Source organism: Carassius auratus, chromosome 18 (genome assembly GCF_003368295.1).
Source record: "Carassius auratus strain Wakin chromosome 18, ASM336829v1, whole genome shotgun sequence".
NCBI lineage: Eukaryota > Metazoa > Chordata > Actinopteri > Cypriniformes > Cyprinidae > Carassius > Carassius auratus.
The window spans coordinates 4842550-4868764 of record NC_039260.1 but is presented as its reverse complement, the minus strand read 5'-3'; the positions used below and the strand labels follow the sequence as shown (position 1 = coordinate 4868764).

The 26215-nt window shown below is 36.1% G+C and overlaps 1 protein-coding gene across 2 annotated transcripts; it reads right to left on the bottom strand.

The window, feature by feature from the left end:
* On the bottom strand, window positions 1–26215 carry LOC113118204 (hepatocyte growth factor). 2 transcript variants are annotated; one of them, XM_026287193.1, is made up of 18 exons: window positions 25990–26215; window positions 23351–23507; window positions 22684–22796; window positions 21055–21169; window positions 18632–18774; window positions 17272–17392; window positions 15405–15523; window positions 13284–13449; window positions 12689–12822; window positions 10383–10476; window positions 8661–8797; window positions 7231–7263; window positions 6960–7065; window positions 5773–5847; window positions 4999–5148; window positions 4787–4893; window positions 4138–4280; window positions 1–3822 (listed from the first exon to the last, which is right to left on the bottom strand). In XM_026287193.1, exons 1-18 carry the CDS (start codon window positions 26036–26038, stop codon window positions 3640–3642), a joined length of 2145 nt encoding a protein of 714 aa, XP_026142978.1. In that variant the 5' UTR covers window positions 26039–26215; the 3' UTR covers window positions 1–3639. The 2 variants fall into 2 exon arrangements, with proteins under 2 accessions (XP_026142978.1, XP_026142979.1); XM_026287194.1 differs by having other exon boundaries at window positions 8661–8794.

The window sequence follows — 26215 nt, the reverse complement described above, 5'->3', positions numbered from 1 at the left end:
CCTTCTACTTTCGGTGATGTGTGAGCAAACTTTATTATTATTATTCTTTTCTTGCGTTCTTCATGTTTTTATTGCTATTCAAAAGATTCTTGTCAGATATGCTGAAGGCGCACACACACACACACACACACATACACTCTCTCACACACACACACACACATATATATATTAATAAACACAAACACAGGCAAAGTTGATAAATACTGTAGTCGGTATGAGAGGTGAATAATACATTGAGTATGAATATTACTGTACATGAATAGGTGAGACATTAAACACACTGTACAAAGACAACATTTTACAACTTTACATTGTCCGTAGCAGCTCACTATACATTCACCTGCCGTCTTTCTCACATATAAACATCAGAGAGAGGAGCAATCTATCAAACACATATGAACTGGCAGACCACAGGCCTTTTCAGACATTAAGAGTAGAATTCAGAGTTGAAGTGCGCATGCCTTTTTTTTTTCTTTTTCTTTTTTTCGCATGTGCTGCCTAATGTAAAGCCCGTTTCTGTCACATAAAGTATAAAATGCTTTGGTGAATCATACTTATGATACAGTACATATATAGGACTTATGATATAAAAATAAAAAACAAATATTTATGAGATGAAAAGTCAAAGTTATGAGATAAAACTCAACATTATAACAAAAAGTTAATACGAAATAAAAGTTGTCAAAAACTAAAATTGACACAAAGATCATTCTTTTGACTCTATATCATAATTCTGACTTTTTTATGTCATAATTGTGACCATCATAATACATTTGTTTTTTATGTCCATTTCAACTTGATCTGAAATATGCGTGTCAGTTTCAACTTTTGGGCATAATTTATCTCAGATATATTTTTCCGTCAAGATTACACCTATCTCAGAACTCTGACTTTCTATTATGTCATAATTATGCCTGTCATCATTTTGACTGTCATAACTAACAGTCATAAAATTAATATTTTTTCACAGTTGACATTTCCTGTCATAATTTAGAGTATCTCAAATATGACTCAAATATGATCTCATAATTATGACCTCTGTGTTACAATTACATATTTTTCTTGTTAGTTATTTCAGTTATGACGTTTGACATAATTTTGACTTTTTATGTCAATTAATTTAATCTCAAAATAATGACTCACAATTATGATTTTATTTCATGAATGACTTGTTATTCACTTATTTGACCTCATTATTACACATTATGTCATTTGAATTACAATTGTATTATTTGAATTACAATTATGGCTTTGCTCTCACAATCATGATGTTGTTGTTTTTTTTGCCATATTTTTTTAATCTCATAAATAACATTTTATTTCATAATTATGATTTAACAAAGCATTTTTTTTTTTACAAGTTTTAGCTCATGATTCAAAAAGACATGTAAATGAAGTAACAGTGCAATCCATGTACTGCCATGTTCAATAGATAATGTACAGCTATTGAAAATGAAATGTCATTTAACTGCAGTACCGGGACATTAATTGCAGCAGGCAAATATCAGTGGGTTTTGTGAATAATACACACTCCATAATTAGCCTAATATGCATATCCATAAAGGAGGTATGTTTGCACTGAAAATATTGACAATGACTTTATCAGCTGGTTAAACTGGATTATGGTTATGGAATGCGATGCAGGTTTTCGCACCAAATACTGCGAGTGAATTTGTTCCTCAACGAGTCTTCCTCAAAAAGTTCAGAAGAAGCCGCTTCATCGTCCAGCAGCTTCTAGGTTTCCTAAAACACAGGTTTCGTATTGTTCTAAAGTAAAAAACAAAGACAAAACAAAAAAAACCTCTACTACACAAAAACATTTGTTTTGATAAATGTTAAAGCCAAATGAGGTAAGACTGAAGGGATCTTTTGCCTTGTCTTGTGCTTTAGTAACACTAATCTCAATGTGTTCAACAACATCCTTACATAGGACTTGTGCCTTAGGACTCTTACAAATTAAACTCATCCTTCATTTTAACCAACATAATTAGCATCGGGAGTGGTTGGAATACAAACACTTATGAGCCATCACTCAGAGAGCTATTTGTTTAAGCCGACATGATTTTTGGAGGTAATTTCCCAAGTTGATTGTTTTTGGAGGCAGGCCAGCGTGAGGGAACGAGATGCTCGCGGAATGAGCAATCCAAGACCACACAAGAAAGAAAATCACTCAGATTTATCTTACACCGGCTCTGATCTGAAAAACAGCTAAATTAATCGCTAAATTTCTTTATTCTGATGTCTACAAGAACAGAAGATGTGTGCTCGTTTTGCTCTCTGTCCTGCAGAGATGCACTTTTCGGCCTCAATGCATCTTTGCAGCATTACACACACTCGCATACACATGTGCATGAACATAAAATATCACACTCCTTCTTGAGTTTCACAACAGACAAAATGTGCATTTGAAATTAATACAGATGTATTTACAAATATATAAAACCACCCAATGAGGACACTGGAATGGAGGAGGCCAACCTCTTATAAAGGTCTATGAGACCTACGAAAGAACTGGGAGTGATTACCCCACTCCCATGACCACAGTATTTACAACACACATTTCCAAATCCTCCTCTGAATTCCGCTCTAAACCAAACAGAGTGTATGGGAACCTCAGATGCTGATATGTTATGACAACTACGATTTTTTTGCTGCATGTCACTACAAGCAGGTCATGTCATCTCCGTTCAGGCTTGCGGACAAAATATCAACACTGGAAATGGATGGAACACCTCTGACTACATAAACACCTACACTGACCAAACAGCAATCTGTAATGGCGACACGAGTAGGTGTTATTGAGGGACACAGTGACCTCTCTCATGTGTGTTTTCAAGTATAATCAGGAGCACAAACGCAAAAAACCTTCCATGTATACTTTTACCCATAAGATGTTCTACATTTAGCTAACAGCTAACAGCTAATACTTTATCGAGGGGCTTTTTGAATGACACTGTTAATGATCGTTTTATATCAACAAGCACTTGTAATCATAACAGCCCTCTTTCTCGATGAGGAGTGGCCGAAATGTGTACGTCGGTCAGCTTTGAACACTTCTAAAGGAGGGAACGGCAGATTCCTGTTGGGATCTGAGAATTTGTATCCATATATCAAGTCCTGGTCTGAATCCAGACTCAAACTTGGGTTAGGTCTCTGAATCCAATATCCCAACTGAAGTCCAGATTGTTAGTTTGATGGGTAATGTGTGGGTTGAATGTACATATGAAAACTTTGTAGCGCACTGCAGCAAGATTTCTCTTCGAGGACTTGAGGTTTTTGGTTGGTGGCCAGGAATTGCTATTGATTCTTGAAACAGATTCTGGCTGCTCGTCCGCACTTCGGTCCAGTAGTCTTTATATTTCCATATGGCTAGTTGCGAATTTAGCCTTTGAGACTCTGTCTCCTAACGCCTTTCTCTGCGGTTCTGGCATTATTAGGTGAACAAATTGCTTAAATTCATAGCAACAGTTCCAGCCGCAGTTCTAGCTCTTTGAGTAGTTTCTGAATGTATGTTTCTCGGCCAAGCTTTTTCAAAAAGAGCTGTTCAGGTGACCCTTAAATCAAGAAATAACCTGTGGGATTTATGGAGAGTCTAAAATTTTATTCTTAAATTGTATGCTCAGTCCTGCTTATTCTCCATCAGTTGTTTACTTCTGAGTTTGGATAATTTCTGAACACTTTATGAATCCATCCAGCATAGAAGGCCACGTTCACGAAAACGGCCGGCCGGTTGTTTAGGGCACATCCTCTGCCATTTATGCTCACGCCGACAATGACTTTACTGTTACTCTCTTGGCATACTAGAGGGCCGCCATAGTCTTTCTGTGAGCATGAAAAATACAAAAAACAAAAGGTAAAAGGTATGAATAAATGTTAAAGTGCAACCAAAACCCTTATAATGTGTTTCAGTTTGAAAATAAGATTGCATTTGTCTCAATAAGTCAGTGATTAAAATAAGCAGTCGTTCAATCATTCAAAAGTTTGAGGACGGAAGATTTTTAAAAGTAAGAAGTCTCACCAAAGCTGCAATTTTCTATTTTAATATATTTAAAAAAGTAATAGAAGAAATCTCTTACTGACCCAAACTTTTGAATGGTAGCTCGTCCTGCAGAGAGTAAATATAGTGAATAAACTCACCTCGCACACTCCTTCATCCATCCTGCCACCAGCACACAGTTTTGAACTGTTGATTGGGATTTTCCCTTTGTGAAGCTGATGGCATCGTCCATTGCTCACTATGGGCAGATGAACTCTTTTCAACGTTCCCTCATGTCCAGTGCCTGAGAAAGCCAGAAAACATTCTATTAGAGACTATATTTGGCACATTTACTTGAATATGAACTCAGATTTGTGTGCTTTCCCTCCTGCTTTCACACTGTTACGCTATGTAGTTCCGAAGCACAAAAACCTTCCAAAATGCTGTCATCATAAACATGAATTATTTTGGAAGCTGTTTGTTAATGTTGCCTCACAACAAAACTAGAACTTTTTTTTTACTTTCACATTCTAAATATTTGCAGCATTTTTGTGACTTTTTTTCCCCTCCCAAGCCCTGGTTAATTTCCTACCCTGCTCCCATTTTTACAATGTATTCAAATGCTGTTCCTTGGTGTGCACACAAGTTTGGGTAATGGATTCATGCTATCATAAGAACCAAACTTTATGGTCAGTTGAAGACACTGGGTGGTTGTTGTGTTAGGCTGGAAGCAAGACAGCAATGTTGTGTGCCTGTAAAGCTGTCAGGTGGTGGGGAGTCTCTGATGACTGGCTCTTAAATTGAACCCACCTTTGGTCTCACCCCAGCCGTACACAGAGCATATGGTGTCCTCCTGAATTCTGCAGTCTGCCACAGGCAGCTGAATAACTCTGACATGCTCTCTTGGGAGTGCAGGTCTGTGTGAAAGAGGAACAGAGAGGTCATTCCATCAACAACAAAGGAATAAGATCAGAGATTGAATATATTAATAATATACATATTGATTAATCGGCAGTCCTTACTGAGCCAGTCGGAGCAGGGCGAGACTAGAGCCTTCCGGACCACAGATGACGTGCGAGATTCTCCTCTCCTGTCTGTGGAAGTCATTCTCACCCGACTCGTTCAAATGGGATATACCAAGCCAAACTCTGTACTCTGATAGGTCAGGCACACTGGGGGGGAAAGCATATCATAAAAGAATGATTTCAAGTTTTGGGCATAAATAATTCAGAATTATTTATTTGTGTGCGTGCAATTTAGTAATTAATTAATTCAGTAATTTAGTTTGGTATGACCAATTTTTCTGATATTTTCCAACATTAAATGGGACATTTTTTAATGTCTTTTATGCCAACAGCTTTTTATAACAAGATGCATCAGATATATTAGAAAACTGCATGTGACAAGTCCAAAAAATGTTTTTTAGTCTTTTTGCAATTAAAAAGTTCAGAATAGATTATTTTTGCAGCTTTGATTTTGCAAATGATCTAAAAATCGTATTTTTTTAGACCAGGAATGATGTTACAGTATGTTTTTGTAGTAAAAGGAATCTTTTAATCTCAAAAGTTCAAGGTAAATTTGATTCCCTGTGATATGATCTCTGTATTCTTTTTGTGGATAAGTAGATATATGGTTGTTTCATGCTATAAGATGCATGTTCTATAAGATCCGCAGCTTTGATTTGTTGGGTTACATGTTCAAGGAAGCCCACTGATCATTGACCCTATGACCCTGAGAATCCAGAGGTCACGGGCAGGGCACGACGGTGACTGTGCAGCAAGGCTGGAGATAATTACCATGACGAGAAGCACTGTCTGTCTGTCAGCACCCACTCCTCCCTGACCAGAGAACCTCCGCACCAGTGAGTGCTCCTGAAGAGACCGAGAGACATCAGACACTGACGCATCTCCAACATGACTCTCTCACATTATAAAACATGACAGCGCAGGGCTTTACTTTGGAGAAGCTGTCTGTACACTGACTTCATGGACAACTGCACTTTATTTGGAGGGAATTTTACATTCAATCTCCCTGTGATTTGCTTTTTAGGACCTGCTGATATAAAGAAAGTGGATACAAAGATTTGGGAAACGCAAATATCCTGTAAAATTACTCTAACTTTACCTAACAGTATAACGCTAACAAGTAAGTATTTTGGTGGAGGATGAGGTGCATGCTAACTTGTTAGGTAAGGTTATGAATTCGTAACAAAAGTAACAGTAATATTGATGCTTATTAATGCGCTATATATATATATATATACAGGTGATATGATTAAATTTAAGGGCAATTTTTTTGTTATTAAACTCCATTAAACTCTTAAAAACAGCCAGTTATCACTAAAGTGACTAAACATATCTGCAATGTTTTTTATTGGTCATGCTGCTGCCTTTTCCCTTAATTTCCACTATTAATTATAGCCATTCAACATTACAGTATAATTGAATATATATATATATATATATATATATATATATATATATATATATATATATATATATATATATATATATTTGTAGTAAGTATTAAATTATAATTTTTACATTATATAAATATTTTTTCTTTAAACAATTAAAAATATAAAAAATATTATTTAAAAAATATAAATAGTATATAATGTATTATATTAATTAATTATATACAATTATATAAGCACCTTATGCTTAATATGTTTACTTAAAAATAGAAAATGTTAATGAATAAATTAATGAATGTTAATAAATAAATAATAACTAATAAAAGTAATAAAATAATTTTAAAAACTGACATTTCTGACAAAAGAAAGCTGTGGAATAAAACAATTTAAAGCAGGAAATTCCAAATAACTGCAATGAAGTCATACTATAATGTCAAACTGGTAATTCTTCACCTTTCAATAAATACACGAGTAGGTCTTGAGATACCAATTCTTAGTGTACCACAAATAATTTTTGTTAATGATATTATTTAACAATGTTATCTACATATTTTGCAAATGACTTACCCTCTCTGTATGCTGACTATCCAGCTGCCTTCTTTAATCCGGACAGGCCCACCACCGACGATTCTCACCTGCTTGTGAACAAAACATGAGGTCTTTGTACCCTCATCTGTAAAGAGAAGTGAAAAGACAAAATGAGGGCTGACATAGAAGTTTATCAGAATACAGAAAAACACACAAATTCTCAAAAGTGCTTTTGAAATAATCTTTCTAATGCCAAAGATTATCAGATGGAAATCTGCACAGCTTAACAACACTTGAAAGACATGATTACCTTTTTGTGGTAGATTGTTATGTGAGGGCTCACCTAAAAAGGAAGGAAAAGGAAATAAAGCTTATTTTTGTTCTAAGCAATGAATAGGCATGAGAAAAAAAAAAGATGTGGTCACCAGTGATGGCTGTTTAGAGTATAATTTGAGTGAAAGTGTGTGAGGTCTTTAGCATTGGACAAGTCTGGTCTAGCATGTGGGACCAGTTAGACCTGCGCAGCACTGAAGCTTAACTTATACATGTGAGTATGTGTGTGTGACAGAGACAGAGGGAGTGCTGACAGTCCGAGCCACCTGGACTTTACACTCTTTAATTAAACTGAAACCTCTGTGGAAAGTGTGCGCATGTGTGTGTGTGTGAGTGATTGATGTGCCGTATGTAGATTCGTAACACATGGCCTACATGCTCAACACATGTCTGCGGTTTTCAGTGATGAGAGTCAAAAAAAACATATGTGGGTACATAATGTTCCAAAATATGGTTATTGTCTGTAATGTATACAGAAATCGACTGCCATACATTAATATAAATAAAGATAGATAGACTCAAATTAAAGTTAGTGACATTACTTGTACTTAAGTAAAAACTTCCAACACAAGTGTGTGAGAGCTGTTAAATGCTACAAACAATTGAGTGGGCAAATTCTTAACCCCAGAAGCACTTCAAATGATTCAGTGAATGAGTGAACTATTACAATACTGTTAAAAAGTTTGTGTGTGTGTGTGTGTATGTGTGTGTGTGTGTGTGTGTGTGTGTGTTTTTTTAAGGGAACGAACACATTTATCAGCAAGAACAAATTAAAGTGATCAAAAGTAAAGACATTTATAATGTTAAAAATATTTTTATATCTTAATTTCTCGAAAATTGTGAGTTTATGTCCCGCAATTCTGACTTTACATCTAGCTATTCTGACTTCATAACACAATTGTGAGAATTGTCAGAATTGCAAGATATAAACTCGCAATTGCAAGAACAAAATTGTGAGATAAAAAGTGCCAATTACCTTTTTGTATTTTTATTTAGTGGCGGAAACAGGCTTTCACAGTTTTCAACATTAATAATGATAAGAAATGTTTCTTGAGCATCAAATCAACATATTAGATACATTTTTAAGAAATAACCTACATTACAATAATTTGCAGCTTTGCAATGGTTTGTAGTCTCAAATGAAATGGTCTAGGAAAAGTGTTTCTTTTTCATACTTTTATGTTCTGCTCTAACTATACACCTCTGACATAGCTCATTCTAAATGAATAGAATACATAATTTTAGTCTATTTTAGGAAATATCTTTTTAGCACTTTGCTTTCGGGGGTTCAGCTCCATATTCCTCAGCTTCTGTTAGACTCTTTATGTTTCAAGCAGCATTTTTAGTGAACCCAAAGGTCTAAAATCAGGTTGTAATGTTGGCACAGACTACATGCAGCTCACTCACAGGGTTTGAGAGAGCAGTAATCCCAGGGGATGGATGAGCTGTTGGTATAACACCACGGGCCATGTTTGTCCTTGTCCGGGTTTCTGCAGAAGTTCCCCGCCTGTTCAGCCATCAGCAAGTCTGCATCTCTTTCACTACTGAGAACGAAAACAAATTTCATCATTACAACAGAAGATGTGCAGCTTTAAAAACAGAGTAAAAAAAAAATCACGTTAATATAAACATTCAAATCAGGTGCATCATTCAGGCAAATCCAGGGTTGTTTAACACGAATCAAACAGTCTATCCAGTGTTTGTAACAAAACAATACATCTAAATCCATTTAGAAGAAGAGTCCAAAGAAACATCTTCTTCTCATAAGTTCATCTTAAGCCCCAGCTGTGTGGAGCTCCTCCCAGGAGGCAAGGTGAAGTATTTAGCCTGTGCATTACTCATGACATGCTTCCCCAAGCTTTTCCACATTATCACTCAGATTCAGGAAGATCCACAGATGCTACAATTCTCCAAATGTTCACCAGAGACCAAAAGTGCTACAATGAAGAGCACATGCATGACACCGGTGGTTTTCTTGCCGTGCTACTCTAGGGTTCATACAATGTAAACAATCTACGCCTAATGCGCGTCCAACAGTGACCTTTGCAACCCGGCCATGGCGGCTCACAGGCTGCGGGCCAAATAAAGGAGCTGATTGACTTTGATGTGTTCATTGAGAAGGGTTAGGGTGAGGAAAGGGGTCAGAGTGTGGCTCTAAAGAATCCAGTTCCAGCTGGGTTGGCCTGCCTACAATTTTTAGGGAATTGAGTCACTCCAACTGTTCTACATTTACCATCAATTAGAGCTCTTCAGAATGGGGGTCCTGCACTAAAATGTGTTTTTCTTCCTCAGAAAACCGTGAGGGTCTTATTTTCTCAACGAAGACAAACGCAACCTGACAATCCCTGAGCTTTGCATCAATGAGCTGGCAGGGTTCTGGAAAGGTCGACCTTTGACCTGGAACTTGTTCATAAAGCAGGAAGTTATTTAACGCCACACATCTCAGGGTGAGTGTGGATGGCAGAAACAACACAGGCCTTTTGCGGAAATAATTGCTCGACTCCTCTGAGACTTACACATGCACGCTCACTGATAATGTGCCAGTGCACATTAAACACAGGCAAAACCATAACTGCATTAGAGGAAACAGACCACACCTGGCAGCAACAAATTTAAACCCTTGCTATTTAACACTCAAGTATGGCTGTACGTAACTGTCAATGCATATTTGATAGCTCCATATGCTTACATATATTTTACAAACATGAGATATTTCACAAAGCATCTGTCCCATTTATTCACTCTCACCAGTTTAACGACAACTTGCTGTGATTTACCCTTGAACCTGATGATTAAATGGAGTTTGTTCCCCTTACAAAGTGGCACAAAGGCATCATGGGATTGTCCTTGAGATCCTGCATAGCAAGAGGTGGACCTAGTTTGGTTTCCATGGAAACTGAGTGAATGTCCATGACTGAATCTATGTGCTGCACTGATATAAATTGTGGTTCTGCTTAATATGGAAAATTCATATAGAAAACAAAATGTTTGTCCATACTGAAGGACTGTAAAAAATCTGTTTCTTTATTTTATTCCATTTAAAGCTTAATCAATGAAAAAAAGATATAATTATTACTCTGAAATTAAGATACACAGACATTTATTTTGCAGTGTATGGACAGCTCTTACCTTTTACTGTGGTCTTTCCATGGAGCACAAGGGAGGCCAGAGCGTGTTTTTGCCCGTTTTCCATTGTATGTGTCACCAATGCCCATATAACACTCTGAGACAGACAAAAAAACATTATATTTTCAAACTAAAGCAGATATTATAAAGATGCTGTGCAATAATAGTAAACAATAACATTTTCTGTGAGTGTGCTTGCCAGTGCAAAACTCACTATGATATTTAGTTACTTTTTAACTAACTTATGTAGATATGGATCTGGTTCCTCATTAAAATAAAATTTTACAAATTTTCAGTCAAACACTATACATAAAATTGCTTAAAAAGTAATATCACACTTTTCTCAACCAGTTGCCTGTGTTGGGTATTTTTTATATACAATTATGGTATTTATTAATATTTTGAATTAGCTTTTTTAAATCTTCAGTTTCCTTTTGAATTTAAGTCTTAGTATTTTTTTTTTATTCTATTATGTCATCTAGATTTAAATTACTGTTTGACGAATTTACATTTCAGTTTTTGTAATTTTAGTACTTTAGTACTGCCAAGGCATCATGTCTAATTTTAATTTAATTTAATACATTATTTAATTATTTTATTTTATTTTATTTTACATCAAAGTATATTCAATCAGTTGTTGAAAAAAAAGGTAAATACACAAAATATGATTTTGCCAAAGTTTAAATTCAAGTTCTCTGAACTCACTAAGCAATAACATAAATAAAAATAAATATATGCATAAAGTGATATATTTCATATACAGCATGATTAAATAGAGATATTTTATTGATCCCAGTGAGAACTTTGCTTTTAATCAATGCTGTTAACCTAAATGACCCAAAATTATTATCAAACTCTGCAAGTCAAAGTGCTTAAAGAAACACAGCAGGTTTGTGGAAACACTGCTTATGGAAACACAGCAGGGCTCCCAGCGCAACACAACAGTCGAACGATCATCCCAACGGCCTCAATTGGAACACAGGCTAAATCGATCTTAACATCAGCGCTTGTGCGAGTCCTTCTATGAAGTGTCTTCTGGGCCCTGCCAGTCACACGAAGCTGTCAGCAGTGATTAATGCTTGACTCATGCTGTCTCATTCCCACACTGTGGCTCCTGCTCCCTGCACATGTTTCAAACAGCCCCCATTAGTGGCCTTGCAGATCGGACTACAGGGACCACAGTATACCGATGCCAAGACAGCCAAGAAAGAGCAAATGAAAGAGAGTAAAAAGAAGGGGTAAAGAGCTACAACATTCTTGAGCATCATGAAAAGCAGTTATTTAGATATTATGTCTTGCTGGGGAGGATTAATAAGAACAAAGTCAAGGAAGTTTTTTGAGGGTCGTTTTGATATGCAAAGGAGGAACTACTTCAGAAGTTTTAGTCAGCCAGAGAAACAAAGTTGGAAGAACGCCAGCCATAACATCATGGAAAACAAGATCAAACCATTAGATTATAAACATGTTTCTGAAAAGCAAATAAGTGTAATAGGTTTTATGGTCGCTGTCTGTAAACTCGCCTAGTGTACTGGAATTTTTGTCCGCAGTACAGAAATACACATCTAGACAGAGAGGAGGCAACGCCAGGGTCAAACATGTCACAAAACTTCACAAGAGTTAAATATCTCCGGACAAGGGCATGGCTTAAAATACTCTATCAATAAGCTACAGCTGCCACAGTGCTTTTACCAAATAAATTATATTTGAAACAATTAGTTTCAGTTTCCACTGAAATGTTCAAATGCAAACAAAAGTATCAGTATGCCTTGGATTTCAATAAAACAGTACATTTCTCCCTGGATTTTCTCAAAATCAAGGATGCTGACATTTTACATAAAATTATCTCTATACTGTAGTAATATCCCTGAGCTCTGATTAGGCTGTAAGAGTTCATGGCCTGAATAAAAGTACAACACTGTGATCTTTGGACAGATAATTATTTGTTGAGAACACATGACACTCTTGAACATTAGCTAGCCAATAAGGCGATACCTTTCCATGGTAGCGTCACTGAATTCAAAACCCAGTAGCCTTTTGTAAGATAGTGTATTTCCCAATGCCTGTCAGACACTGATTTCATAAAGTGGTTTGTATATATTGTTTTACTGTTATTTAAAAACATATGCTGTAATAAATTTGAGTTGTTATGAAGAGCAATGAGGTCTAAATGGTTAAAACATTTTTGAATGTCTGTGTTCATGCACATCTGTTTGAATGAGAATGGAAAATGTAATGCTGGTAACATGCAACAGAAATGCCAAACTTTCGAATGGATACCAGAAAAAAAAAATAATGTGAATGACTCTTACCTTCAGGTTCAGATAGTTGTACGCCACAGCGAGGAATGTTGGTGCAGAATGCCATAGGTACATTGGGGTCAGTCGTGAAACACCATGGGAGATGACGACCATCAGGATTCCTACAGTAGTTCTCCCGGAGATCCCTGCAGTGCAGATGCGTACATTTAATCATATAAACAAAGTGAAAGTGAAAGTCGTGACATTTGCCAAGTATGGTAACCCATACTCAGAATTGGTGCTCTGCAGTTAACCCATCAGACACAGCAGTGAGAAGTGAACACACCATGAACACACCCAGAGCAGTGGGCAGCTATATATCCAGCGCCCGGGGAGCAACTTGGGGGTTCAGTACCTTGCTCAAGGGCACTTCAGCCATGGGTATTGAGGGTGGAAGAGAGCGCTGTCCATTCACTCCCTCCCACCTACAACTCCTGCCAGCACTGAGACTCAAACCAGCAGCCTTCTGGTAACTAGTCCAAGTCTCAAATTTGTCATCTGTTGTGATGCCTAAATGTACTAAATGTTTTAGTCTTACAATAAAAGGCAGGTCAATATTTAAACTACATCGATACTTAATGCATATGTTTTAGGAGCATTTTCTTACTTGCAACGGTAATTCTGTGGCGTATAAAAGTGTCGATGGGGAAACTGGGCATCCCATCTCTGACAGGTCACTCCCTCGTGGGTGATGCCAACCGTTCCACGATAACCCTCTCCACGCCCATGGAAACAAGTTGTTGTGTTTTCAATGTGACCGCCGTTGTCTGAATCTGAGTAAACAATGTAAAACATTAACAGAAAGACAAGGAGATTGAGAGAATGAAGCATAATATCACTCCTTAGGCATGATGAGCGCTGAATCATAGATTCACTATTAACTGTAAGACTGTGCTGTCTGAGGGAGGAATAACAACTGCTTTATCCTTCATAACAGAGAGAGATGCTTCCTGAATGAGTCAAAGCAGTCACTCAGTCTGTGACAAATGCTAAAACAGTAGCCTACAGAGCTTTTTTTAGGACAAAACGTAAGTGTTTTATGAGTCCACAACAGATATAGTATATATATTCTTTTTGCCTATGAATCTCATTGCAATAAATTACGCTCATTGGAAACAGTTATTATGTTTACCTCCAATAAACTGAAAGTTTTTCAGTCTGCTAATGAGGCTAGCAGCATAGGAATATAGTCCTAGTCATACTATTAAAACCCAAAATCAAACTCTTAAATGCATCCAGTACACTGAGAAATTGAAGAGATCTACAGTGGATCCCAGTGTATGCAGTGTTATCCCAGCTAACAAAAATGTTAACGTTAAATTAACGTTGTTTTTGAATGTTCTCAGAATGTTTTATATATGTTTTTTTAGGTTTATATGAAGGTCTGCAAAAACAAGAAGGAAGCATTCCATTTTATGATTTTACAAACATTATGGTAACGTGATTTTTTAATGTTGAACATTTGGGAACATTTTGAAAATATTTTGAAACTAGTAAAGTAGTAACGAAAAAGTAACATTTAAAAAATGTTAGACGAACATCCAACTAAACATTTCAGGAAAAAAAAAAAAATTTTTGTGAATGTATAATAATTTGAGCTAACGTTTTAACATTATTAAAGAACAGATAGGATTTGAACAAACATTCTATTAACACTAGTGGGACAATGTCTATTCAGACCTTTGAGAGAACCTTGCCAGAATGTTCTGAGAACATTCTCTGTCAGCTGGGATCATTTTTGTACAATGTTAGGTTAGCAATATTTGCAGTTAAGCAAATGGAAACAATGAGGCACTTTTTCTTACTATGTTTACTGCAGAGCAGTATTGTATCTTTTAAGAGCATGTTTAGCTTTATAGAGTATCAGATAGTCTTGTTTAATATAATGTTCCTTCTGCAATTAGACGATAGCCATATCTTGTAAAGGAGATGCACATGATGGTTTCCACAGGTGAAAAATGAGTGACATACATAGCTAAACTCTGTTTAGCTACTTATTGAGATGCTGAGGTGTATGAAAAGAAGCTGCGCTCTGCCAAACAGGAAAGAGTGTGGTGAAAAGTTCCTCCCAAGACGGTGATCTTTGAGAATCCATCACTGGATTTTGCTCAAGGTTACATGGACATGGATTAGCCAAATAGCTCTGAAATCCAAATGAAACTCCCGTGCCTCGGTCTAGAATGGTGAAGAGCACGAGAGTCGGACGCCTGAGTTTATGTTTCGCTTCCCACTTGAACCAACATGCCGTCGCCTCGCTAATGAAAATAAACAGAGGCAGTGCGAGGAGGAGGTAGGGGTGAGGGTGTCATTATAATAATAGGTTTTTGGGCACGAACTGGGGGTTTGAAACCCACACGCGTGTTTTGTCTTTAGCGTGGAAGGTTTACATAGCACTTGAAACTCAAGCACATTTCTCTCATGCAGATAAGGCAACGCTCTATTGCACTGATGAGGGAAAATAAACACAGAGGCACAGTACTGAAAAGACGGGGCAAGAGCTGAGGAAAGAGAAAGAGAGAAGAGAGCGTTTTATAGGTGGACCCTCCTCTCTCTCATTTACAAACAACATTCCTGTGAGGGTCCCAAACGAGAGGGGAGCAAGGTACAGGAAGAGGAAGTTGTAAATTTGGCAAACTCTGCCTCTTTTTATTCTCCTTCTCTCTGGCTTCTTTTTGTTCTTCTCTCTGTCTCTTCATCTTACACATAAGATGCGGACGCGCACACTCACCACACTGTTTGATGTTACAGTACTCCCATGGAGTGCTCGGATCAGTGGTGAAACACCAGGGTCTCTGGCGCCCGTCTGGGTTCCTGCAGTAGTTGTCCTTTAGACCTTTATCGGGGTATCTGTCATAGGAAGGGCGAAACGAATACACTTAACATGCCAAATATCAACTATCCTGGTTCTACAAATCTTTGACTTATAGGCAGAATAAAATTTGAATAACCTCCAGAAAATACACAACATGCTCTCTGCCACTGGTACAACAGGACCTCTTAGGTAAAGCACACAAGAAAGAAGCTCATCACTCTGCATACAAGTAAAGACTCATACTGCACAATTTTTAGTTTTGCATGCTCATACCCTATATTTGTTCCTATTAAATACATTTTTAGATAACTTAAAGTAAATCTTAACTATTTGATTGATTGAATTTATTTTAATTTTGAATTTACACTAACATTGTCTATAATTTTGTGGCAGATTTGTCGTGTAAAGGTCGAAGAGCATCTGTCTTGTAATATTAAATGGGTTTTTATGGTTGATAGAAGACATCATAGACACTTTGCCTCTTGGGTAGGTTCACACAAAGCAGTCATTTAATTTAGTGATTTATATCAAATGGGGGCATGACACAGTTCCCATGAGGTCAAGTGGGACAAAAACTTTATTGATTTTTCAAATATTTTTCAAAGTTGCTCACAAATGCCATTCCGGATTAGGCCAAATTCAAAATCATTTACCATGTATGCAATCTGACATATTAAGAAAATAGACTTTGTGTGTTTAGAAACCCTTAAGGGAGGTATTCAAAACAAACTGACATTTATTTCAAGATTAACAATATTGTTGTTTCCCAGAACTAAATATGTAACTGGGCCACTGGAATGGTTATGCAAAATGAAAATGCCATTGAATGGAAAGTGCATGTACATCAGGTAGCAATATGGTCAACTCCTTCAGTTGTTATTCTCCACAGAGTAGGTATGTAATTGAGTAAAGATGTCCAAGAAACTTATTTCTGTCCATTATGAACAAAACAGATGATGTTTTCCAAAAAACAAAATGTAATTGTTCATGACTGCTTTTGGCCATCACTGTAAGATGCTTGCACACATCGTGATTTCAGACAGATTAAAACATATCTGAATAATTTTCCACAATTAATGTTAAATGACATGAGCCCAATGATCCACTCATGACCCTAGCTTTCTTCAGCAAAACATTATCACTGATAAGTCACTGACTAGTTTTTTCAAATGATATCTGAAACTCTCTTTGAAGCTTAATCATCTGAAGACGTGTGATTGTTGTTTGCCATGCAAAACTCACGCAAGTGTTTTGAGTGGATTTTATGGTTTCCAGCATTGCTATGGGGTTGCTAACATTTTCTGATTGGTTGTTAGTTTGTCGCAAATCAGGCCACCTCCCTATAATATTTTAGATTAGTCTCAGGTTCCTCTTTAAAGGAATGTTTCATCAAAAATTACTCAAAATTTTACTCCAGACCTTTCTGAATTTCTTTTTTTCTGCTGAACACACAAAAAAATATATATTTTGAAGAGTGTGGACAAACAAAGTTTTCAGTCTCCATTGACATGCAAAGTACAATGAAAAATGCTATGAAAGTTAATGGACACCAGAAAGTGTTTGGTGACAAACATTCTTCAAAATCTTCTGTTGTGTTCAGCAGAATATAGAAACGTGTACATGTTTGGAACAACTTGGTGAGTAAATGATGACATAATTTTCATTTTCATTTAATGCAAGTCTATGGATTTTGTGTCTTCCATGTGCAAAATAATAAGTTTTATGAAAATCAGTCTAACAGAAGTTGTCCCTTACTGTATGTGTTTTCTGGTAGGTCTCATACCTTTTAGGGTGGAAAAGGTGTTTATGTGGTTCATCAAGGTCCCAGCGCTGGCATTCCCGGCCGCTCTCTGTGTGGTCCAATGGTCCACGGTAACTTTCTCCATTACACGTCATACATTCCACTATGAACATGGAACATGGCTGGTAAGAATTTTAACCAGGACAAGGCCCAAAAGAGTCCAGCTGAGCGATATTAGCATGCTTGTGAGGATGACTCAACAGAGTTCAACCTTGTTTGTCATGTTAAACGGTTAGAAGACTGCATCTGTGGCTGAATGCTGTTAGTAAATTAGTGCACATGTTTGTTACGCATAGACTAATCAGTAATGATTAATGATCACAGGGATTGTAATCGCATTTATCAAGAAGACAAGCAATTACGCAGCCACATGTGACCCCTCAGATTGTCTAAAAATAAATCATCTGACGTTTCAATTTACTAGGCCTTGCTTTTAACCCCTAATGTATGTTGCAGCTTCTAAAATATTTAGTTTGATAAAAGGTTAAAGCAACATGTAATTATTACAGTACTTAGTAAAGAGTTTAGTAACTGTAAGACTAAGCCAAATATCACAGCAGATGGCGGTCACCTCAGCTAGAGTCATCTCTCTAAATCCTGCTATTAGTTGTACAGTACACACGGTATAAGGAGCAGATCGCTGTAGCAGAAACATGTCAGCCACTCTCATGAAAGCATAATTTTCCTTCTGTTTGTGCGTGTATTTGATTATGGGAAACTAATTTATTCACAAACCCTCCCAGCCAAACTATGAAACCATTCAAATAGAAAAGAGGCTCTTTTTGTTGGCCTGATTTGTTGGCTTTTTCTGTAGAAAACCCCTTTTTATGCATATGCTACTCAATGTGTGCTCCTATTAACGGAAACCTCCAGTCACCCAAACAATCAAGCGCTTTCATTCTTCTTCAATAGATAAAGTCTTGAATCTAATAAATGAACAATTCACATAAAAAATTTGTTTTTAAAGGGCTGAAAATCAATGCAAACCAAGTGCTCATATTAAACAGCTTTAAAAAAGAGATATCATAAGTGAGATCCTTTCAACATCAAAACTGTTTCTCCAAAACGGTCAACTGAGAACAAATGAGAACAAATGAGGCTTTTGAAATCTCCAGATGAAAAAAAAAGCTCAGTTTTGCCAAGAAACTGTTTACAATTAAATGTCAGAGATTTAAATTAGAAATGTACAATGATTTTCTGTAATTCTTCTCTTAAAGGCCAAATTATCTTAATAATACTGACATTCATTTCATAGCTTTATCAAATATCTAAAAAAAATAAAAGCTATAAAAGATCATACTGTGATCTATCAAATACAAAAGGTTGATGGTCTTGGACTCACCTTCCGAGCATTGTGGGATGCTGCAGTCCTGGTCCCGTATTTTGGGGTCTGTGGTATAGCACCAAGGACCTGTTGTGGTGTTGTCTGGATTACGACATAAATTCTCCTGTAGATCTCTGTGCTTGTGCCTCAGGGGTAAGAAACTAACAGAGTGAGAAGAAAACATTAAACTGAAATGAAGTTTGTGAATCTTAAGCTGAATTGCTCCAAATTTCATGCTGTCACTCTTTTACACATTACTTGACATTTTTAGCTGCAGAGCGAGGTTTAATACTCTTTTATTGATGTAAGTAATCCTTTACACTTATTCGGTTTTTTGTCTTTTTATTACAATAACATCTGATACTACAACTGAACTAAGAATCACAAATTTAACTTGGATGTCACATGACACAGTTGTGACTTCCAGCCAAGTACAACAGAAGATCTCAATAACTTATATCTATATTAATAAGAATGGCATGACTAACAATATCTTTTACATCAGAACACATCTGCTACTCTACATTTCATTGTGATGCAAGATCTTAACATGCACGTGGCTCCGGGGGAATTGTTGCATCTTAATTTTTTTCTTATTACTTATGGAAAAAGCGCAAAGGTGGAATCTTAAAACAACAAATGCATGTAGTTAAATAATGATTTTGGCAAGCGAATGGTGTAGTGTAAAGTCTTTGGTCAGACAAGGTCAAAAACTGAACAGTGCTTGAGTGAGAGAACGCTCATTATGAGCATTGTTGTTTTAATAGCATTTTACTTTGGCTATTTGGATGCTGTAAAGCGCTTTGAGTGCCTAGAAAAGCGCCATACATTATAAATGTAAGGAATTAAGTATTATTATTATTATTATTATTATTATTATTATTTGAAAGTTATGAAAGTAGCATTACACAAAAACAAATGTTTTTGGCTACCAATGCCATTATAGAATTACACATTTATCTTTCATCTAATAATCCATTTATTCTGAAACCAAAATATTTTAAAATAAATGGGTTATGGCAATAACGTTAGGAGTTGGTATATGTGACATTGGTGACCACCATGATGGGATGACCCATCCTATATAGACCAATACAGGCCACAATTATGACTGGAATATTTATCAACTGTACATAATTTAAGACTTATTTTTCTAAAGTTACTATTTCTTTATGGGTACCACTGTATGGTAAAATTCTGAGATACAGATAATGCATAGAGTTTCAAAAAGTATTTTACCCTTGCCATGCAAATATTTGTAAACCATTAATAAATCATTCCCTAAAGCCAAATGGTAATTATCTTTTGTGTAATTGCCTTTGGCATGCACAACACAAATCAACCATCAAGTTCATGATGATTGATGAATACAGATAAAAATGCAATCTGTGACAAATTAGCTGACCTACAGGCCTGTGTGGTATTTCAGAACGTTCAGGTCCATTGGTTTTTTGAGCCGATAAAGCATGCCTGTGATGTTTCAGAGGCAAGCATATCAAAAGCTGGCTTTAAAACTGTACTGATGTCTATTAGAGAGATAAAAAGAGTTGAAGAAAAAAGAGGAGAACGAGAGAAGGAAATATCTAGAGCGGGAAAGTTGGTGGTAAGGGTTCAAGGTCTCTAAAAAGGTAATTACATTTTCAGGTTTTAAGAAAAGTGCTGTAAAGGCCAAAAAAATAGGGCAGATCTATCGTATCGACTTTCAGTACAGGAAGTAAATCGAAGCACCATGTGGTGTCCCTAATGAATTCCTGTAGCCGTAATGAACTCAAAGACGTGTTCTGCATTAGGTATCTTATCTTAGCTTTGTGCTGCTTTCTGTCAAACTCCCACTTATGCACAAATCCTCTAAACATGACATCTGTTCCAGGCTGCATATGGCTTCTTGTTGTTTATTTTTAGATGTAAGTGTATACAAAAATGTATATTTGGGGGTAAACTTGTCCTGAAGTATTTATGCATATAGGCATAATTGTAAACAAACATCTATTTTTGGTCATGAAAGAATGGAAGCAATTGTTTGAAAATGTGCTGGCCGCTCATTGGCGTTCCTGTCATTGACCTAATTGTCTCTGTTGGCCCTCCACTTCTGAGAATCATCGACTGTCACACTTAGACTCAGTGAGAACCCTCTAACGAACCAAAGCCAGTGAGACAACATGCATAAAACTGCACATTCATCATCATTAGAGACTAATGGGGATTTTTTACGACTCACAGAGTCTGTTTTGCCATTAGCTTTCTAATAGCGTAATATGTGCATAAATAAATAAACTGAAACTTACCAAGGAGATGTTAACAACTATCTACACTCCACAAGACTTTTGATTTTGAAGCCAAAAAAAAATGCACATGGTGGATAATTGGGTTTAATTGCCCACAGAGAGAGACAGACAGACCAAATCACGCATGGGAGGTAAAGAGGATGAGTAAGCACTTACTTGTGTTCATGCGGCTTTTGGGTATTCCAGAGTTGGCACTGGACTCCACTCTTTGTCACCGATCTCTTTCCTTTGTAGTTGAATCCATTACCGATGATGCATTCTCTCATGAAGTCTAAAGCACAACAAACATTCAGACAAACCTTGGGTTACATAATATTTATGTGCAAAAGTCTAACTAAAAATATATTTATATTATATATCTATATATTTTTGTGATAAAATAGATCACAAATCAGACTGACATCACAAATTGATTGCCAATCAAACTGACATCAAAGACTTGACTTCACTATGTGAAATTAATTACCTATTTTCACCCAATTACCACTGCCATCCAAACTGAATTTAAAAAGATGCTACATCATTTTGTTCAAGCCTTGGCTAATATTTGGCATCAAATTGAAATCCGTGTCTGCTGGGAAGATTATTTAATGTTGTTCAAAGAAGTCTCTAATGTTCACCAAGGTTGAAAATACATAAAAAATAGTAATAATATTGTGAAATATTATTGCATTTAAAAATAACTGTTTTCTGTTTTAACATATTTTATTTTATTTATTTATACATCTGTGATGATAAAGCTTTTTTATTTTTATTTTTTTATTTTACTCTAGTATTCAGTGTTAAACAATCATTCAAAAACCTTTCTAATGATGTATGCTGAATTTGTGTTTTTGTAATGTTTTAAATGCCTTTACTGTCACTTTTGATCAACTTGATGTGCACTGGCTGAATAAAAGCAAAATAATATAATTTACTGAACACAAAGTTTTCAACCAAGGTTGCTTAAAGTCTCTAAATGTCACTGTTGCACTTTGCTGTCAGCAGTAATACATACAGACAAGCAAAGTCAACAGCAATTCCTGCCTGATCTTTGTGTTTCTGGGTCTGCATAAACATTTGATAAATGCCAAGTCTTAAGAACTTCAATAGTTTTACACTTCAGAAAATCTGCAGTACTTTTAGAAATAGTAGGGGGCAAACAGTGGGATATTTACTTTACGTGAAAGTCATTTTGCTGTATCATCCTTATCCTGGTGGTGGATAGATATAACGTGTGTGTGTGTGTGTGTGTGTGTGTGTGTGTGTGTGTGTGTGTGTGTGTGTGTCATCATCACATGGACACTGATCTCACAATTATTCACACTGAAACAGTGGCAGATTATGTCAGCATAGTCTTAATTCTAGATGTCTTTGAGATTTAAAAGAGTTTAAAAACAAACTATGCCCCAGTATAGACATTTAGGTGCAATAACAGTAATAAGCATAAAAAAATATCCTGATATGATGGATTATATCAGAAATCTATAGTGTTTCGGAATTTCAACTAAAGCCAAATCTATAATTTTACGTTCTACAACAACAAAAAAAGTACACACAGGATTAAGGTATTACACAGTAATAAGATTGCTAATGGTTTTATATTTTTTAAACCCGGTGTAAAAAATAGTACTCTTTGAATTGAAAATAATATATATATACTCGTAAAATGGGATTAATTAGATAATTGTAAACACTGATATTGGTAGATGTTGATTTGGTCAATGATATCTCATGAATCCCAATTATACATGCTCTCTGGCCTAAATAAAAAAAAAGTCTGTGGAAATAAAGCAAGTTTTTTACCTTTCTTCTCATATAGATCAAAGTTGAAGTCATTCTCCATACGGACACTGACAGTGAGGCTGTCATAGGAGAGTAAATGACACTTTGCATTTTTCTGATCAAAGTTGAATGCTCTGCAAAGATATATAGCACATGTTAATCATATTAAATAACGTTAAGCATACAAAAAAAAAACAAAAAAACAACGAGGATGGTGACAAGATTTAATGTCATCAATTAATGTATTTAGTAGATACTCTTATCATTTAAAGCAAAGCATAAAATAGCTATTGTAGTCACATTTTTAAATTTTGAAGTCAGATGATGCCTCAAAAAAAGAAAAGCAGTGCAAGAGCTAAAGGTCAAATGTCATGCAACCTCATGGCATTTTTATCTACTAAGAGCTGCATTTTCTTTTTTATGCAGAAGTACCCAGAGGTCATCGACCTGACACATCAAAATAGGAAATACTTGGACTGCTGATGTTTGATTTCCACTGGTTAAACAGATTCCAGCTGCTTCCTCTCACACTGTGTTGTAAACAATTAGCTAACCCAATTATATTTCAAATCAGCCAGTTTCCAAGAGCAAACTGGTAGTGTGCTCCTTTTCTAGACACACTTCAGCTGTTTATGATTACATATGAAATTTAGTGTCTTTGTGATTTAATCTTTGTAGACATCTGTACCTGCAGATGAACTGAAGCTTCCTGTTGCGGCTACAGCGACGTGCACACTTTACCAAACTCATCTTGCGGCCCTTGGACATGTAGGACACATCAGGTGCCGTGACCAGGCGCACAGCATCAGTCTTCTGATAATCTTGCAGGGCATGCCTCTTCGTTTCTGCCACACAGATTACACATGTTAGAACGTGATGGGAGAGGCTATAAACAATAATTATATTATTATTATACGCATATTTTATACTATTTTTTTCCCAAATATCCTCTTTTGAGTTCAATAGAAGAAAGAACGTCATAGATATTTGGAAAGACATGAGGGTGAGTAAATGATGATGCAGTCTTCATTTTTTTGGTGAACTATCCCTTTATGGAATCCCTCTGTCCTGGTCAGATTTAATTGTTTGTCAGTTTTGCCAGGCTGACTGTTAACATGCCAAAAGTATCCCTTTAAATGAAACACAGCTAGAAGTATTACTCTCACAATGATCATAGTTGTGCAAGAACTTACTAATGCTAAGGTCATGAATCGACTACTCAGTTATGCGGTGGGTAGAATATTTACTGGGTCATATCCTTATTGAGTCGTAACAGTAAGGGAAAAAATAATTTGCTATTAAAGTCAGTGAAGCAATAAATTAGCTTTACGTGTACAGCAGGATGCAAAGGCATCAATCACTGTCTGCTTTGGTGAGGTGGTGGAGAGGATTCTGAAGGCCAGAGAAAAAGGTTTGGTGCTGCACACAAGGATCAGCACCAAACCTTTCATAATGCGTATACGCGTTAATCACCAAACCTTCTCAAATCACCACCAGAGCCCATCCATGCCAGCTGCAGTCAAAAGAATTGAGTTATCTGCCAAGCACATGGTTAGAAAGCACCAATTTCACAGCCACAAACCACATTGTGAGATCAGGCTTGTTATGTGTGCGTGGAACAAGCCATACATTTTGATAGTAGACCAACCAAGGAACATTACACCCAGTCTAAGCTCTAAAACTGACCCAAAGCCAACAATCATGCTCTCTGAAGAGACTCCAACTCTTGACTAACTCTGGATATTATTAGAATGTAAGTCTGAACAGAACAACAAGCACCATGGTTAGATAAGTTGGAAAGGTTTTCTAAACATCTCCTTGGGCTCAATATGTCTGAACAAAGGTTTTTGCACAATATTACACAGAATTTATTATTATTAAATCAATAAAAACGAAGCTGTTCTAAACTCTGGGCAACTTACACCGACCCTTCAATGTCACAGAAGTACAGAAGATTAAAAACACAGAATAATAAATAGGCTCTGTGCAATAAAGCGGTTTTGATTTCAAAAGAAGGGTTTCACAGTGCCACACTCCAACAATATATCTCTCCCTTCGGCTCCATGCACCCTGTCGGTGACTCATTTATCCAGATGTTTTGCGAAGAAACAGCCCACTCACCATGAATGTCAACATCTGTGAAGTTTTCCGTAGTGAAACTTCATACGATGTTTGGGAACTGTGACGCTTTTGATACACATGTAATTTGAGTCATGAACTGAAATTTGTTGCATGCCCAATGTATTTCAATAGCTGAAAAATTAAACAACTGAAATTTAAGTGAATAATAAAGAAGTTCTGCAGAGTTCCAGGTCAGAGTATGTGATTTGGCTTCTTTTGGGACTACTGTACTTTTATTGGGGGGGGGGGGCTATACAAAATAAGTAACATTAAGGAACTTTAAAGTCTGTGTTAACTGGATGTTGTAACTGATTTTTATTTATTTATTTATTTATTTATTTATTTATTTATTTAATCTTGAGATGAACTTCACAGTAAAAAAAAAAAAAAAAAATACTGAATAATAAAAAATAAGGCGAGACCTGATTTTAGCAAACCTACTCACTATCTGTAGCTTGCAAGAGACTAAAGATTGGAGGAGGGAAGTTGTTTAGGATGTTCAGTCCAAGTCGTCAAACTGACATCATCGGAGAAGGTATCCCATTTCAAGCCAATTTCAGATTAAAAGATTACAAATAATTTTTATTTTTGTAGATTTAGCTGCACATGTGTGCTAACAATGTAAAAAGAGTTCATTTTGATTTCATGCAGACTTTAAATATCCTATACATATGCTCAACTATAATGCAGTACAAATTTACATATTTACATAATGTTATTCACAGTTATTAGATATATGCATATTGTAAATCATCTTTATAAGTAAACAGTGTTTTTGAGGAAATAAACACATAAAATAACACATTTTAATGATATGTGTTATAAATGTTTTATCAAGCAATAGATAGTAAAACAAAGTTTACATCAAAAGTCTATTATGCTGTTGTTTATTTGTCCATAGCAGTGTGGACATTTGTGTCAGCAGACTCAGCACTGATTTGTTAAAAAAAAAAAAAAAATTATAAAAAAAAAATTATATGAGTAGATATAAGTCAGTAAGCATAATCTGTATGACTTTAAAAAACCTGAATGTGTTACTTTCATGAAAAAAGATGCTACAAAAAATAACCATGGTAACCTCAGTTTTCGTCCTAAAACCATGTATTACACGTATGTATATTGCTGTAAAACATAATACAGTTATTACCTTAAAATATAATGCACGAGACCCTGTAAGACGCTTTCTCTGACTGAAGGAAAACTTACCTGAGTAAACCAACACGGCCACACAGAGCAAAATTTTGTAAATCCACATGTCGCTTTGGATAGTTGTATGTGACCCCCTTCAAAAGACACAAGAGATGTCAGAAGTCTTGTCGTTTTCCTTCTCTGAATAAGGCAATTTTTTAGAGAAAGTCTCTAAGTGGTTGCTGCTGACTCTCGCGGACAGTGAGCGAGCGCGTAGTGAACTGACTGAAGATGAGCGCGAGCT